Genomic DNA, 17,288 nt, shown 5'->3' with positions numbered 1-17,288 from the left:
GCCGCGCGCGACGGCTGGGCACGGGGGCGGGGCGGCGCCCGAGACTGCCAACGGACCCGACCTGGAGGGCGACAGCCGGTGGACGGGCAAAGGGTTCCGTGGCGGGGCATCGTCCTCGCCCAGCGCTGGGGCGCACAGCTCTGGAACCAGGGTTCCATTCTCCCCAGCGCGTTTGGAGGGCCGCGCGTCGGTCCCCGAGGCAGGGTCGGGGTGGGACCCGGGGTGAGGGTTCCGTTCGCACCCGGAGAGTTGGGTCCTTATCGGAAGATGCGCTGTTTTTCTTGGCGGAGGGGGGGAAATCCTCGCATTTTGCATAGTTTGCAAAGCAAGGCCACGTCCTGTGAGCCCAGAAACGAAATGAGGTGGGATTTGGGCATTCGATCGTTTTGCGGCTGGAAAAACCTGAGGTTTAAAAAGTACTTCTCAAGATCTCCCGGGGCTGCGCACCCCAGCCCCCCCCCGGCCCCGCACACCCCGCGCCCCATGGACGGCGAAACGCCCAGGGGTTCGTCGGCCACTGCCACTGTAGACAGTGGGTTTTAGTGAACCAGAGGAGCTGGAACCTGCCCAGAAGTCTCCCTCTTAACTCCACCGTGGAAGGGATGAGGTACAGTAGCCCCCCCCCCAAGAAAAAAAAGGGAAAATGAAAACGTTTGGCAAAGTTCCCTCTCTCTCCTGGCTCGGGTACTGCCAGTCACGGCGAAAATAGCTCGCGGTTCCTTTTAAAAAAAAAATTTAAGAGACTTGGCTACTGATTGTGCAAGTTTCAAGCATTCTCAAGTCAGTTTGGCTCAGTTCTGTGAGGAGAGTTGTGGCTTGCGCAGGTGAAAGCTGGAGGCTTCTCCCACGAGTGCGCGTCCCCAGCGAGCTGGGCAGATGGCGGTGCCCCGTCCACGCCAGGCATGACGGTGCGGCCCCGTCACAGTTTACGTGACTGAGTTGCACTCGTGGGTCAAGCTAGCTCTGTGCTCGGCAGTGCTGGCTTTACTCGAGAAGCCCCGCGTTCGGGGAAAGGCAAGGCTCCGATTGTTCTCTGGCTTTTCTCTGAGAGTGAAGTCGTGTGGCGCGCTGTGGCTTCCAGTTGCACCGGGGAGATCTTCAAAAAAGCGATCTTAGAAGCACTTACTTAGAAGGTTGCCATTTTTAGTTAGGTTTTAATAATCCTGTCAGTCACTGCAAGGCTCTCCAGTGTAAAAGTGGCGTGGGATCTTACAAATGATCAAATCCATGGGGGTGAGATGTAATTCTAGTACCAATCCTCGGTTGCTGAAATAAAACTCCCTGTGTCCCACTAGCCAGCAATATGAGGAAGAAAAAGAAAACTTAGGGGGAGGGGGGAGTGAAGAAATGACTCGAGATTCTTGAAAAAGAAATGCAAATACGCTTATTTACATATTCTCAGCTCCGGGTCTGCTGGCCCCCTCCAGTGCTACCTTGAAAGGGGCAGGGACGGAACCAAGAATAAAGCTAACTGAAACCAAGCTGGTTCATTGGATGGGAATTTGGCTCCCCTGAAGCACAAAACGCCTTTGGGAACTTTGCGGGTGAGGGGGGCTGAGCCCTTGAGAAGGAGAGCTTCCCCTTCCCCACCGCCCCACCCCTTCCCAATTTCCAGTGGTGAGGTGCGTCCTGGTGAGAGCAATTTGCAGCCTCTAGGAGCTTTCTGGGAGTCAGGCATTTGCTGGCTCTCAGTCAAGAGCCAGAAGCTTTGGCGGCTTTCCCATTCGGTGGGCAAGATGCCACGCCAGGCGTGGCTGTGAAGGCAAGAGAGAGTTCACCTGGAGCCCAGCATTTCACACCCAGAGAGAACAGATCCAGTCAGATGAAGGAGGCATGGGCAACCTCTCTGAGGGGAGAGGCTGAAGCTGGACAGTACAGGGAGCTTGGGCACTGGACACAAGCAGACATGCTGGCCTTGAGACTACCTGGACAGTTGAGTTGTGAACCCCTCCAGGAGACAGATCAATTGATACTAAAACAGAGGACACCAGCCTGCAAAGAGCTGGCCACGTGGTATAGAGAACAGTGCTGGCCCAACTCCAGGATTAGACTGTTAAGAGACCTGATTTGTGCTGGCACCTTCCACCACCTCAGTACTTTTTGGGTGAGAAATGTAATTTTTCCCAAATCCCTAGGGTGGTCACTGTCTCCCCCCTCCCCCCCCCAAAGGGGGACCAGATGCAATTGGTGTGACCTGGCAAATTTAGAACCAATTCTTCAACAGCCTTCTGTAACAGCCTTCTGTGGCACACATCTGCCACCTGCTGGTTACAGGTGGCACTGCTGCCTTTGCCTCTGCTTTAAGGGGCATTTGATAAACATTTGCTTCCTCTAATTGTGTGTGTGTGCCTGTACTGGACCTTGAACTCAGGGCCTGGACTCTGTCCCTTCGCTTTTCCCTTCAAGGCTAGTACTGTACTACTTGAGCCACGGTTCCACTTCCAGTGATTCATTGGCATCTCAGTGACTTTTTGCCCAGGCTGACTTCAGACCATGATCAGCCTCCTGAAGTAGCTAGGATTACACAGGCACAAGCCACTGGTGTCTGGCTACAAGTTGGCTTTTAAACCAACTGTCTTCCTCAGACTGCTGACTAATGGGACACAGGTAAAGCAACAGTGGAATGACAAGTAGTACTAGAGAATAATGATAAACGTATTTTTTTTCACTGAGTTGGAATTGCTAATAGCATTGCCACGAGTTCAAGGTCAGCAGTAGTCACCCATGCATCTCCTGTGCTTTTCTAGGAAATGTTAGTGAGTCGGAGGAAGACCGAGGCACCGGGAGCGTGGAGAGTCATGCCCCACCCAGCACACATCGGGTGCCTGACTCCAAGTTCCATTCCATCCACGCAAAGCTGGACACCATCAAGAAAGGTCATGCGAAGGACAGCCAACGCTACAAAGTCGACTATGAGTCCCAGAGCACGGACACCCAGAACTTCTCCTCGGAGTCCAAACGGGAGACAGAATATGTGAGAACTCTTCCTCTTCCTTTTAAAGCTGGGTGTCAGTGGCTCACATTGGTAATCCTAACTCTTCAAGAGACTGAGATCTGAGGGTTGAGGTTCAAAGCCAGCCTGAGCAGAAAAGTTTGTGAGACTCTTCCAACTAAGGAGCCAAAAGCTGTGAGTAGAGGTGTGGCTCAAGTGGTAAGAGTGCTAACTTTGAGCAAAAAAGCTAGGGACAGTGTCTAGGCCCTGAGTTCAAATCGCAGTATTGACAGCAGTGATGGGTACCCTCCTGTGGCTTTCTTGGTAGCTCAGGCAGAAGGTATGGGAAAAATATGATCCCAGAGCATTGTAAGATTTCTCTTTGTTAAGCAATAACCGTGTCTCCTGGTTCTGCTGCGTGCTGATGTACAGGGTCCCTGCCGTAGAGAGATGGAAGACACCCTGAATCACCTGAAGTTCCTCAATGTGCTGAGTCCCAGGGGTGTGCACATCCCCAACTGTGACAAGAAAGGATTTTATAAGAAGAAGCAGGTATGTACTGCTCAGGTGTTTTCTTCCTCTCCCTGTGACTCAGAGGAGAAATTCAGCCTAGCCTTGACCACCAGCCCCTGGTCCAAGGTGTGTCCAAATCAGTGCTCTTTCTCTGTCCCTCAGTGCCGCCCCTCCAAAGGCAGAAAGCGGGGCTTCTGCTGGTGCGTGGACAAGTATGGGCAGCCCCTCCCAGGCTTCGACAGCAAGGGCACAGACGACGTGCACTGCCTCGGCATGCAGAGCCAGTAAACCCCACTGCATCAGGTAAGCTGGAGGTGAGGAAAAGCACTCTGGCCGGGCTGCCCTCCTCCCCGGGGGCGGGGGGGGGGGCGGTGACAGAGGGTCACTCAGGGCTGAGCATGGCCACTGGCTCCTCCCCAGGGTGGGTCACTGACCCAGGAGATACAGCCACACCCAAAGAGGAAGGTGAGAGGTGAAGGAGATTCATCCTTCAGACAGAAGCTGGAAGAGGGAGGCTTCCCCCCCAGCCCCCCCCCCGCCCCCGCACCCCACCCCGACCCAACCCAACCAAACCAGCTCAGAGAAAGAGTCTTGTACCATGGAGTGTCCAGGAAGTGACACTGGATTCTGAAGGACTTAAACCACAGACCTTTTTATACCTATGCCCTGTGCAAGTCCTTCAAAATAAAGCTGGTCCCACAGAAAGTCCTAATATTCATCTCAGTGCCCTGGGGAGACTGGTCATCCTCAAGAACTGCTGCAGACCAGATTTCTCAAATAAAAGATGCAGCCTATGCTATGAATAGTAGGCTCATTTGTAGTTAATATTAGTTTAGGAAAGTTTGTGAAAAACAAAATGCAAAACAAATTCTAAACCATCATTTTTTTAAATGCTGTCATCTTCAATATTCCATTTTTCTTTTAAGAAATGAGAGAGTTATTGGAGAAGAAAGCATAACTATATTTTCTTTCATCTTCCCAAAATAAAATTAATAAGTAAGGAAATTTTAATAGCTGGGTACTGGTGGCTCATACCTGTAATCTGACGATCAAGGTTTGAAACCAGCCTAGCAGGAAAGTCTGTGAGACTTTTACATCCAATTAACCACACAAAACTATTAAGTGGAGCTGTGGCTCAAGTGGTAGAGAGTCTTAAGTAAAAAAGCTAAGGGAAAGCACCTAGGCCCTGAGTTCAAGCCCCCATACTGGCACAAAAATTATTCATAGTTCTTTGGTTTTTCCTTGCAAGTTGGAAAAACTGTACCCCACTCTCCGGGGACATCAGGTCCTTTTGTTTGTAGGGAGTGAGTACTTAATCTGTTTCTTTTTTTTTTTTTATTTAGTTAAATTGGAGCTCCAATACGCCTTACTTTGCACAAAAGACTGCCATGGACAGAACAGCACCTGGCTACATCCTCAACTTATATTTCTTTTTGTGATGAACTGGTTTTTTGTTTTTTGTTTTTTTAAGAAAACCAAAGTTTAGACAGAGATTTTTGAAATGTCTATTGTTCCTTTAAATGGTAAACTTGAGCATCTTTCCACTTTTCAGTAGTCAGAAAAGAAAATTAATTTCTCTGTTGCTTTCTGTAAAAATAACTGATACTTCTGCCCAAAGCAGTGGACTTGATCCCCTTCTAGAATCCTCTCCACATCTGCCCACTGGCACAGCCTTCCTCACTTCAGTGGCTATTGTAGAAGACACTTCCTCGCTGCCCTCGGCCCTGCTCAGGCCTCATGGAGAACAGGAAAGTCAGAAACTCCAGTCACCTGGACATTTGTACCATACACGAGACCCCTGGCCCTCCTGGTACTATCTTTGATTCCAAGGCCTGGACCCCTGGGCCACAAAGCTTCTTCATGATCTGCAAGTGACTTGATCTGCTTGGAAAATACTGCAGAGATTGAGGGTGGAATCTTAACTGACCAAGAAAGTTCTATAAAACTGACCAAAAAAGCTCTAACACATTCTGGGAAACTTGTAAATGCAGATCTTTCTGATCTCCCTCCGTCAGGCAGCTTTTCAAGGATGGAGCCCAGTGGAAGGCCCAGGGTGGCCTTGGCTGTGGTCCAGCAGGGCATGCGGGAGGTTGGGAGTGTACCCCACACCTCACAGGCCTCACCAGTAATGGAGTAATCGCTCTGGAGACAACAACAACAACAACAAAATGTTTTCTAATTTAACTCCTAGTTTGGGGTTGAGGATAATAAGCTATTTAAAGGCAAAAGTTTATTTTCACCCCTCATCTTTATTCTTCTTGATCTAACAGAACAATGGTGTTTAATGTTATCTAAACAGGAAAGATGAACAGCTTGTTGAGAGGCCTCATAGGGACACTGGGAACACATAGAGAATAACTTGTGTTTGTTGAACTTGGAGTCCAACTTATACTTTATAATTCACACATATATGCAGAGAGAGAGATATGTTCTCAATGGTTAACATTGTATACAGCATAGCCCAACTATAATAGGATCCATACTAGATAATCCTAGATAGTGTTATAGATACTAGAAGGTGTAACTATGGCCGTGACCAGGAGAGGACACTCAGTCCAGGCTGGGCTTTTCTCTCCCCAAGGCCAAACCCACGGCAGTGTTGGGTGTGTGGCGATTGTCCTGCCCTACACTGCAGAGAGCTCTCCTTAAGAACAAAAAGAGGTCTCAAGACAGTCTGCCTACCTATTACGAACTTTCCTTTATTTTTTTAATTTTTGGGGGGGAAAGTATTTTTGAAAAGTTTTGTCTTGCAATGTATTTATAAAAGTAAATAAAGTTTTTACCATTAAAATAATAATATTTCCTCTTTCTCCTTGTTAATGACCCCTCTGGGTCTTATGTTACTAAAGAAATAACTGAGAGGGTAGAATATTCTAGTGGTAGAAGAAAGCATCCTAAATGCAAAGTTTTTCCTACTTTTATCTGGAGCAAAATCTACAACAAGATGGTTGTGGCCTTCATGGCACCAGTAGCGGTGGCAGGGTGCCCCTGGAGGAGCAGGCTGGCTATGGAAATTGGGGCTGGGCTGTGGGCCATGTCTCCCTGACAGGACTCTGTCCGTTGGGTCCTGTTGGGTCCTCTGTCCTCAGAGCAGACTCCCTCAGGCACAGGGCTACACAGGACAGATGCCCCATGTCCTTTTGCCACTGTGGGGAGGAGGGAAGCTGATAAATGCACGAAGAAAAGAACCCCCGGAGACACTGGACAGGGTTCCAGGCTTCAGTCCATTGTAGAGCTATTCCAAACAATGCGCAAAGCCCATGACTGGGGATTCCCAGGGTTAACCACAGATCCTACTTGGAGCCGCATTTGATGCATTGATGCGCATGTGAAATGGTTCCTGAGTCCCAACAGTTGAACATGATGAGTCATGAATGAGTTCTGTTCATGTCTACAGGTCCAATGAGAACTTGGCTGGTCCTTAAGTGCCACTGAAGATGTGAGCTGTGGTAGAAGGCCATCAATCTCATGATCATACTTCTTCCATTCCTACCGGGTTTGCCTGCCTTAGAGCCACAGCTCCAATATGCTTCCTGCTTGGGCATCTGCTGGAAGCCTGTATCAAACTAAATGTAGAGGAAAAAGGAATTCACACATTTTCTTGCCTCCCTGGGGCATCTCATCCTCTGGCCCTGAGATTGAGACTTACACCATCTGATTCCCAATTCTCAGATCTTTGGCTCAAACTGAATCACAATATTGTCAGCCTCACCGAGTCTCCAGCTTGCAGATAGCAAGCTGCCATCAGCGATCAGATTTCACAGCCTCTGTACATGGTGAGTCAGTTCTCCAAAAGATGTTGACAATGCTACAGGTGGGAAACACATAATTGATGAATAGATAGATAAATACAGATATGCAATGCTAAATGATTAGTAGATGATATAGATCCAAAGAAAAGTGATTGCAGGACAGATGGCTGATAGATGATACAGACAGAGAGAAGAGCACTGGCCCAGCATAGGTTCAATCCCAGTCACCTGTCTAGTGGCAGCAGGCTGCTTGCATGGCTGCCTTCACTGAGGACCTCGGACGTGGGTTTCCCTTCTTCTACATCTCATGTTTTCTATAACACTCACTGCCCACAGGAGGCCACTCAGACAGCCTCATCCACCCTCTGAAGCCCACAGGACATGGGTTCCATCAAGGAAGGGCAGCAAGGTCCATACCAATGGCATTCTTGCTTCTCCTCCTCTTCCCCTCATCAGCAGTTGGCTGACACAACAGTGGGTTGTCCCTTGAAGTCACAATCACATCCTCACTTTGTATTGGCATGCTAATGTGAATGCTAAGGGCAGGGCCAGCTCTGAATCATGCTCAGTATAGGACGCTGTTTCTCCAGGACCCAAGGGCTCCAAAAATCAAGGGGGTGGAAGGAACTGCATTGGTACACCACCTCCTGACCCCCCCCAACTCTATGCTCTGATAGCCTAGAGGTCTTAGTTCAATGACTGCAGAGGAAGACACCACAAGGATCCCACAGGATCTCAAGTGAGGGGCAACTCAGGGGCCAGTCATCAGGCAAAGGGAGTGTCTGTGCTAGCTTTGGAAACCGACCCAGACAACCAAAGAGAAATTGGGCTGCTAGATCATGACCCAGGTAAGGAAAACAAGTCTGTAACACATGTTGCTTAGGATGACCATGCCCCTGACTGAAGTCAGAAAGAAACCACAACAACCAAATCCAGGCAGGGACAGAGAACACAGGGTGCAGGGCAGATTAAACACACACACACACACACACACACGCACACACACACGCACACACACACGCACAGACCCATTAAGCTACTTGCTCAGCACAAAGGGAGTGCAAATCAGACAGAGGAAGGAGCAGATCATAAGTATGTTCCATATCACTGTGAGGAGCTACAGCCCATCAGGAACAAAACAAGCTCTGGGGCTGTGTGAGCAGCTGTTCCTTGGTTTGTTCTGATGGAGATAGATAGACAGATAGATAGATAGATAGATAGATAGATAGATAGATAGATAGATAGATAGATAGATTTCACTTGTGTTGACTACACCATAATAGTCAAGTGAAGAGATATCAATATCAAGGATATGAGAAAACATTACTCAAGGATTTTGCTTTTTCTTGTGGGAGGGGATTTTTGCATTTTTGCTTGGACACAGGATGGTTGTGTTATGCTGACAATTATGATCTCTATCTGGATATTTGGTAGGAGTTAAGAAGATGTATATGAATGCCAAGTTGGAAAAGGACATTTAGAATGATGAATCTTTTTTGGTCGGTTGTGGGTCTTGAACTCAGGGCCTGGATGCTATGCCTGAGCTTTTTATTTTTGCTCAAGGCTAGCGCTCTACCACTTTGAGCCTCAGCTCCACTTCTGGGTTTTTGGTGCTTAGTTGGAGATCCAGGCTGGCTTGGAACCCTGATCCTCAGAGGTCAGGCTCCCGAGTAGTAGCTAGGTTCAGGCTCCAGCCACCAGCAAATAATTTTTTTTAATTTAATTTTATTTTATTTGTGAACATACTGTACAGAGGGGTTACAATTGCATGGGCAGGATAATGCGTACATTTCTTACCAAGCATTGCAGCCTCCTCCTTTGTTTCCCCTTCCCATCCCTTCCCAGCCTCCCCCCTCCCCCCCATCCCAATACCAGCAAATAATTTTATGTGCCAACTGGCTGGGCCATGCAGGCTCAGAGATTTGTTCAAGCATTGCTCTGGATGTGTCTGGAGGGAGCTCATCTGCACCAGCTCCCAGCTGAGGGCTCAGCTTAGGCCAGTCCCAAACTGTGAGTGATTTGCCTTGCTGAAGGGGAAGCAACAGGGGGTCCTTACCTTTGGCTTTGGAGGGGGGAGGGTCCTGCTTTAAATGAGGATTCTAAACCCTGAGCACTCTTGGAGGGAGGAGTGGGGCTCTGCAGAGAGAGTAGCAACCACAGCAGGGGTAGGAGTGGACCCAAGATGGTAGCTGAGCCCCCTGGGAGAGCCAGGTGGCACTGGGGCATGAGTAAGCAGAGGTTAGGGCTTCCCAGGGGGTGGACTAGGGTGAAAAGGTGATGGCTTTCCCTTCAGGACCTGGGGACTGGGCGGAGGCCACGTGCAGGAAGGCTCACTGGGAATGAATGAGACACCTGGGAGAGACTGGAAGTGAGACCAGGAGTAGGCAATGCAGCCTGGGCCAAGGGAAAGAGCAGAGAAGACAGCTGGGGCCTGGGCTCAGCCACGGGAGCCAGAATGAGAAGAGGGAGGGAGGGAGACCTGAGGAGTATGGGGCAGAGAGGGAGGGAAGGGAGGGAAGGGAATGAACAAAACTACCCCCATTAAGGAGCCAGCCAGGGATAGAGGTGCGTGCCTGTGGTCCCAGTCACTCCATAGGCAGAAACTGGGAGGATTTGTGGACATCCCAACTCAAGTAACAAGCCCCACCCACATAGGGGTAGAGCCAGAGGATCACTGTCAGAGGCTGTTCTCCAAACAAAAAGCATGAGACCTGCCAGGCTCATAATCCTGATTATTTTGGATATAATCCTAATTACCCAGGAGGCTAAGATCTAAGGATTATGGTTAGAAGCTACCTCAGGCAAGATAGCCTGGGAGACTCTATCTCCAATTAACTACCTACAAAAAAAAATGAGACCTTATCTGAAAAATAACTAGGGCAAAAAAAGCTAAGGGCATGGTTCAAGTAGTAGAGTCCTACCTAGCCAGGGCCAGGCCCTGAGGTTCAGAACAAACCCCACCCAAAATATCCACGAAGACAAGGATAAAATAGGGGACAAAGCCTAGTGCCCCGGGAGGAATGGACAGGCTGAGAGTGCTAACAACCAGAAGTCCAGTCTAGCCCAGCAGAAAAGAGGCCCAACTCCACGGGCAATAAAAGACTAGCACCAGACACAGCCCGATCCTATCATGAACCACCAAAGCACCAAGTGGTTCCAAAATAATACCAACAGTCAATAAAAGTGTTTCCACATGGATCATTTATTCCAAATAGCTTTCCATCAGATGTACATGTATGTGTGTGTGCATGAGTTGAACAGTGTCCAATGCACATTTTCCCCCATAGCAACATCACCACCTCTAGCTTCCTTTACACATCGACATCTTCACTTGCTTACTTGCCCTGCAAATGCCCATCAGTGATGTGAGATGGACATGGCAAATCACTCTTAAGTGCAGGTTAACTATGCTCCTTCAAAAGCCACTCGGAAAAATCATTGCCTCCTATTTGCTTCTGCATTTTCTAGACAGAGCCACGTGTGCTCTTTAAAAAGAAAAAGACAAAAACAGAAGCCTGTACTTTGGAAAAGCTAGAATACAACTTTGTACACATAAAGCAATGAGAGGTGTTTTGTAATATATAAATTAATACCGGTACAAGTTACTGTGTAGAAAAATAAACTTATAGTGAATAAATATGAGCCAGCTTTATATAACAAGCAATATATGGAGTATAAAAGGTACTTCCTATATATATATATTTATATACATACATAGATACATACAAAAATGTGAATGTGTGGTTCCAGAGTATAAATACACTATATACTTAAATACTTTGCCCGAGTGAACACAGACAGCATCTCTTTTCAGTGTTGTAAATGAAAGTACTGTTGACAATCAGGGTCCCCTCTGAGTTCCTGCGATCCAGGGATCCTCCTCCCGCTCCAAGGGTAGACACACCAGCACAGCCCTGCCTCCCCATCCAGGGAGGACTCACACTGCCAAGACAGGGCCAAAGTCAGGGTCAGCAGATTAAGAGCTGAGAGTGGAGATAGCCCCGCCCAGCTCTTCCCTAAATGTCTCAGGACCCTACCCTCCTGCACACACCCCTGCACTCCCACTCTCTCCTGCTGAGAATAACCACCAAGCCACCTGTCAGCTTGGTGGTGCTGAGGAAGGAAGATCCCCGCCCCTGCAGCAACCAGTCCCCATAGGGAGTTTTGCTTCCTTTCTCTAGGTATGACAGGTGAGGAATTGGTACCCCAAGGGTCCAGAAACCTGTGAATGCCTCTCCCCCAAGGCTCACTAAATAGATCTCATTTAGTAAGAACATTTTCTGTGTGTATTTGGGGCAGGACATTCTGTATCATGAAAGACCATGGTATTGCAGGGGCATGGGGAAGCAGTGACTAGATCCATAAAAACACCCACTAGCAAGGCCACCTACCTGTTTGCTGTGATAAAATCCATGCTTGTTGCAATTGGGTAAGTAAAATTTGTAGATTTCTTCTCCTGCCTTCTGTTGTTGGGCTAATCTCTCCAGCACTCTGTAGAGCTCTCGTTGGCAGGGCTTCAGGAAAAATAAATTGGTATTAGTATGAATACAAGAGAAAGTGACTTTGCATCTTAGACAATGAATTAAGAAGAGTTTCTTATTCATTTTTGTTTGTGTGTTTGTTTTTGTGCCAGTACTGCAGCTTGAACTCTGGATCTTGCACTGACACTTGGCTTTTGTTTGTTTCTCTACTCCAGCTCTTAGCTGGTAAGTGGAGAAAGAGTCCCATGGACTTTTCTGCACAGGCTGGTTTTGTATTATGATCCTCAGAACTCAGCCTCCTGAGTAGCTATGATTACAGATGTGAGCCACCAGTGCCTAGCTTGAGAATTCATGAGAAGGGATGGGCTAGGAGCAGCACCCACCATGTGGCCATTGGGTCCTAAAACCATGTGCTGGTCCTATGATATGCCTTCCAGGGACAGGAGTTCATTTTCTCACTTGTGAGAGAGGGAGTTGGTCTCTCTTGAGCTGTTAGACTAAAGGATTGCAACACTATCTTCTCCCTCACTGAACAGTTTCTAAACATCTGTACCCAGCAAGAGCCTGGCCAATACTACAAAGCTCTTCCTGCCTGCTGTTACCTGCTGGGTTAGTTCAAACTCCTGGTCGAAAGGAAAGGAGGCACACTCCACTGGCTGTGGAGCCTCACACTGTTCTTAGGTCTGCTTAGGACTGCTTTTCCAGGGTCCCACAGTACTGGAGCTTGTTTAAAAAGACTAGTGACAGTACAGATTCAAGACTGGACTCCCTTGCCATAAAAAAACATATCATTGTGGAAAGTTGAGAAATTTAACCAAAGACTTCCAGATTTCTGCAAACTTTCCTTGCAGTCTACACAAATCAAATCAGGTGTGGCATCTGAACTAACAACTTGTGTGTAAAAATCAACATCCTCTATTTGTCATCCTTTCCACACAAATTCTGCAGTGTCCAAGAAAAAAAATGGCTTGTTCGTTCTTCTGCCAGTCCACTTTTCTGGAATTGATTTTTCTCTTTCCCACTCCCCTTCAAATCAACACTCCAAGTTTGGTTCTCTGTCGTCCTCAAGTGGTAGAATTAAAACTGACAGGACTAGGGAATATAGCTCTTGCCTAGCAGATCCCAGGCCCTGGGTTCAATCTCCAACACTACAAATAATAAATTATAATAATAATTTTTTTTTAGGTTGTGAGAGTTAATTGGCCCAGGGTTTCAATTTTGGAAAACAAGAAATTCTGGAGAGCTAGGTACCCACAGTGGTTCATGCCTATAATTCTAAGGAGGCTGAGATATGAGGATCACAGTTCGAAGCTAGCCTGAGTAGGAAAGCCCGTGAGACTCTTATCTCCAATTAATCACAGAAAAAGCCAGAAGTAGAGCTGTGACTATAGCTTTGAGCAAAGAAGCTTAGGGTCAGAGCCCAGGCCTAGAGTTCAAGCCCCAGGATCAGCAAGAAAGCAAGTGAGCGAATGAGCCAGTGAGCACACGTTGGGCGGGGGGAAGGAAAGGAAAGGAAGGAAGGAGGAAGGGAGGGAGGAAGGAAGGAAGGAAACAAAGAAAAAAGAGGAAGAAAGAAGGACAGAGAAAGGAAAGAAAGAACAAAAGGAAAAAGAGAAAGAAGATTCTGAAGATGGTAGTGAGATAGCAACTCAATGATATAAAAACTATACTTAAGATGCTTATGATAGCAAATTTTATATTATAGATATTTTATCATAATTTTTAAAGCAAGAACACAAAAAGATATAATGGGGTGTGGGGATTAGACCCTGTGCTCAAAAGATGCTTTGAAAGATGCTCTTGAGTGGTTGGTTGTCTAGTCTGACCCTGTCATTTGGACATGAGCTGGGCTCCATGAAGCCACCTGTGAAGATCCCTGCAAAGCCTCACCTTCCATTTGTTGGCATCGGTCATGTCACGGGCCCTCATGCTCTTGTAGATGCTAATGGCGTTCCAGAGGATGGGCTGGTCCTCACCAGAAGTGGTCATCAGATGAAAGTTCTCCAGCAACTGCTCCTCAGTCATCTCTGTGCTCTTAGGGGCCTCATTCTCAGAGGCTACAGTGGTCTTGACCTCTACAAAGGTAGCACCAAAGATCCGTGGGTCTTCAGACGCATGTATCCCTATGTCCCACCCATCATTTCTTTCTCTCAGCCAGGGTGGCACACAGGCTAACCAGGTTAATCCAGATGTCTGCCGATCATATGTCAAAACAGCAATGACCTAATGGCAAGGGTAACTCTACTGAGGAAAACAGTGGTTTTCCGGGTGGTAAGGGCTCCCTGGGCAGAGGAGGGAGCAGCGTGAAGCCAGGAGCTTCTGCTGAAGCCAGGAGCAAGTCTGAAGAAGCCCCAAAGCTTGGGAACTACTCCTGAGCCTCATGATAAATATTTTCTAGGGCTTTTCCCTCCATAAAAGAGGAGCTTTTTAACACTCCAAGAACAAATGAGAGGGTTCAGTCAGAAGTGGGGTCCAGTTAGGCAGCAGTGGCTCACACCTGTAATCCCAGCTACTCAGGAAGCTGAGATCTGAGGGTCATGGTTCAAAGCTAGTCTGTGCAAGAAAGTCCATGAAACTTTTTCTTCCATGTAGCTACCAAAAAGCTGGAAGTGGAGCTGTGGCTCATGTGGTAAAGTGGCAGTGCAAAAATCTAAGGGACAATGCCCAGGCCCTGAGTTCAAGTCCCAGAACCAACCGACGTGCATGAGCACGTGTGCACGGGGGCACGCACACACACACACACACAGAGTGGAGTCTAGACTGCAGCTCTCCTGACCCAGATCACTACTCATCTCTTCTGCCCCCCCCAACCCCCGCCGGCCCCTGCCCCCTTTCCACACATTAAGTGACTTCTCTAACATCCCAAAAGACAGATCACTAGACCCCTGTGATAGTGTCCAAGGATGCAGCAGAGAATCGGAGGAGCCCCTCCGCACCCCCCAGGAAATCTACTTCTTTGTACCATCGAGTTGGCTCCAGTTCCCCACCCCTCCTGACAGGGTCAAGTGCTCCCTTACAGATTCCTTTCCGGACAGGAATCCCCCAGACTCCTCCCAAGGCCTAGGCACAGGCAGCACTAGCAGCCCAGATAGGAGATAAGAGACATTTCCTACACTTCCAACTACAAACAAATCACTGCTAAATTCAGGAAAGAACTTGATTGTCAACTTCTCAGCGGGCAACCTACACATCAAACATTATTTATCTATGGGCATGAATAGAAGTGAAGTGTTCAGCCTAAACTTTCACATTATGTTCTGTAAATATCTGAGAAGCACATACGGCTGTCCACAGGATATATATTACAAAGAAAGTTCCAGGCCAAGGAGGGTGCCAGGGCAGGGCTGGCGGGGTGGTGGGGTGCAGCCTGGGGGGGGCACCCCGCAGCTCTGGCTGCCCCCTGCCTTCACTCTCACTGCTGCATCTCGAGAGGTTTAAGGTCCAGCCTACCAAATGGGAGATTTTTCTCTCCTCCTCCTTCTGAGCACTGAACTGTGTGCCCTTGTTCCACTCCATCTTTTGGGGTACCTTGCAAGATCAAGCAATGATGGGTACCCTCTGAGTGGCTTCAACTCCTGGTCCACCGCCCTGGGGCGTTTGTACGTGCCTCCTAGCCTCTGTGAGCTTTGGATATGCCCTGGGATCCGGGCCTGGGACGGGGGTAGGGAGAGAGGAGAGGTGGAGTACCTTGGTCCGCGCTGGCTTTGGAGGCGGCCCCGGCAGGCGTGTCGACAGACTCAGGCATGCACGCTCCCTGGCCGCGGGTCAAGGCGTGCAAAGGCCGCGACTCCCCCGGCAGCGCGCGGCAGCTCAGTCCCCGAGCACAGCGCGCCGTGGCCACTCCGCAGGCAGCGCCCAGCGTCAGGGCGCACATCGGGCAGCACCCGCAGCCGGCGGCCCGGGAGATCTCCGGGCATGAGGCGGGGACGGGTGCGCAGAGCGCAAGCTTCTCCGGGGTGCACGGGGCGCAGTGCCATGGCTGGATAGCACCCGTGGCCACGCCGGTCTGGACTGCTAGCAGGAGCAGCAGCGCCCGCCAGGGGCCGGCGACGGGGACCGCGAGCATGGCGGGCATCGCGGGGAGGCGTCGGGCGGTGGACGACGCTTGGTGCTGTGGAGCGCGGTGCCCTGTTCTCCGGCTGAGGCTCTCGGGACTGTTGGCCCTTGGCGCTGAGTAGCGTCGCTAGGCAGGTGGCTCGGGCAGTGCACGATGCTGGCTGGGGGCAGCCCCGGCCTTATGAAGGGCTTTGGCCGCGCCACGTGGACTTGGAGATTAATGATTGTCAACTCTGGCATGCTGAGATCCCAGTGTTCAAAATAAGTTTGTTTGTGCTTGTGAGCTCTGCGCAATCCAGGGGCGGAAGAGGGTCCGATTTCAGATTCTGTTTGTCCAGTGTGTTGCAGGGGTCAAGCCTGGGAGCTAAAGTCCAGTCTTCACAATAAGCAATGGGCTGGGAATGGCAGGAAAACGCTCTCAGCTAGCAAGAAAACCCATGCCTCACCCCCAGGACTTTGCCAACCAGCCTGGGGAAAGCAAAGCTCATGCATCTGGGAACAGCCTTGGTTCTGGTGGAGATGCCAGACTCGTGTGTGTGTGTGTGTGTGTGTGTGTGTGTGATATTAGTCCTGGAGCTTGAACTCAGGGCTTAGTTGAAGGTTCTTAGTCATTAAATACAAGAACTTTTCTCCTTTTGTCAAATGTTATTTCTTGAGTATTGCATTGTCAAAAGAAAAAGTCAGAGCCTGATGCCAGTGGCTAATACTTGCAGGAGATTGGGATCTGAGGATCAGGGTTCGAAGCCCATAAAGAAGGAAAGTCTGTGAGACTCTTATCTCCCATCAACTGCCAAAAGCTGAAAGTGGGGCTGTGGCTCAAGAAGTAGAGCACTGGCCTTGAGCGAAAAAGCTCAGGAACAGCTCCCAGGTCCTGAGTTCAAGCTCCACAACTGACAAGACAAAAAAGAAGATGGAGGAGGAGGAAGAAGAGGAGGAGGAGGAGGAAGAGGAGGAGGAGGAAGGAAGGAAGGAAGGAAGGAAGGAAGGAAGGAAGGAAGAAAGGGAAAAAAACAGGAATAGTTCCAGTTCAGAAGCTGCAGACTCTCCCTGGCGCCCCTCAAGAGCTCCCAGAGAAAGAGATCAGAGATGTATATGGTGCCAAGCCTGTCTGTGGGTCTCTCCTGTGCCCCCCAGTGCCACACACCTTCTTCCAGGCCTGCCCTTGTGTCTCTCCTATGTCTCCAGCCCCCAGCCCCACACATGGGCACAGGCTTTGGCCTCCTAATCCAGGTGCTAGCTTAAAATGACCAGCACCAGCCCTGCCCTGGGCCCCACTTTGTCCTTTGGGTTTTCTTTTCTTGTTTGGGGATTCTAGGAATCAAATCCTGTGGACAAGGCAATCACTCTACCATTGAGCTTCACTTAATCTCTCCCTTTCAGGTTCGGGGCTGGTGTGTGTGTGTGTGTGTGTGTGTGTGTGTGTGTGTGTGTGTGTGTGTGTGTGTGTGTGTGTGTGTGTTATTAGTCCTGGTATGTGTGTGTGTGTTATTAGTCCTGGTATGTGTGTGTGTGTGTGTGATATATTAGTCCTGGTATGTATGTGTGTGTGATATA

At 49.1% G+C, this 17,288-nt stretch overlaps 2 protein-coding genes across 3 annotated transcripts in view; one reads left to right on the top strand and one right to left on the bottom strand.

Annotated features, from left to right (window-relative positions):
* The window catches only part of Igfbp3 (insulin-like growth factor binding protein 3), a 14,341-nt gene extending 9,437 nt beyond the window's left edge, over positions 1–4,904 (top strand). The window contains exons 2-5 of the mRNA XM_013032940.1: positions 2,748–2,974; positions 3,365–3,484; positions 3,608–3,748; positions 4,789–4,904. Coding sequence (XP_012888394.1) covers positions 2,748–2,974; positions 3,365–3,484; positions 3,608–3,733 — 473 coding nt within the window. The 3' untranslated portion in view covers positions 3,734–3,748; positions 4,789–4,904. The remainder of the gene's footprint in view (positions 1–2,747; positions 2,975–3,364; positions 3,485–3,607; positions 3,749–4,788) is intronic.
* Positions 4,905–10,418: 5,514 nt separating this feature from the next.
* Positions 10,419–15,753, bottom strand: Igfbp1 (insulin-like growth factor binding protein 1). 2 transcript variants are annotated; one of them, XM_013032956.1, is made up of 4 exons: positions 15,366–15,753; positions 13,569–13,753; positions 11,589–11,711; positions 10,419–11,139 (listed from the first exon to the last, which is right to left on the bottom strand). In XM_013032956.1, exons 1-4 carry the CDS (start codon positions 15,751–15,753, stop codon positions 11,008–11,010), a joined length of 828 nt encoding a protein of 275 aa, XP_012888410.1. In that variant the 3' UTR covers positions 10,419–11,007. The 2 variants fall into 2 exon arrangements, with proteins under 2 accessions (XP_012888410.1, XP_012888411.1); XM_013032957.1 differs by having other exon boundaries at positions 13,569–13,727; positions 15,376–15,744.
* Positions 15,754–17,288: the final 1,535 nt, after the last annotated feature.

The sequence above is a fragment of the Dipodomys ordii genome, unplaced genomic scaffold, assembly GCF_000151885.1.
Source record: "Dipodomys ordii isolate 6190 unplaced genomic scaffold, Dord_2.0 Scaffold160, whole genome shotgun sequence".
NCBI classification, from domain to species: domain Eukaryota; kingdom Metazoa; phylum Chordata; class Mammalia; order Rodentia; family Heteromyidae; genus Dipodomys; species Dipodomys ordii.
The sequence above is the reverse complement of the archived record's forward strand: the minus strand, read 5'-3'. Positions and strand labels throughout refer to the sequence as shown.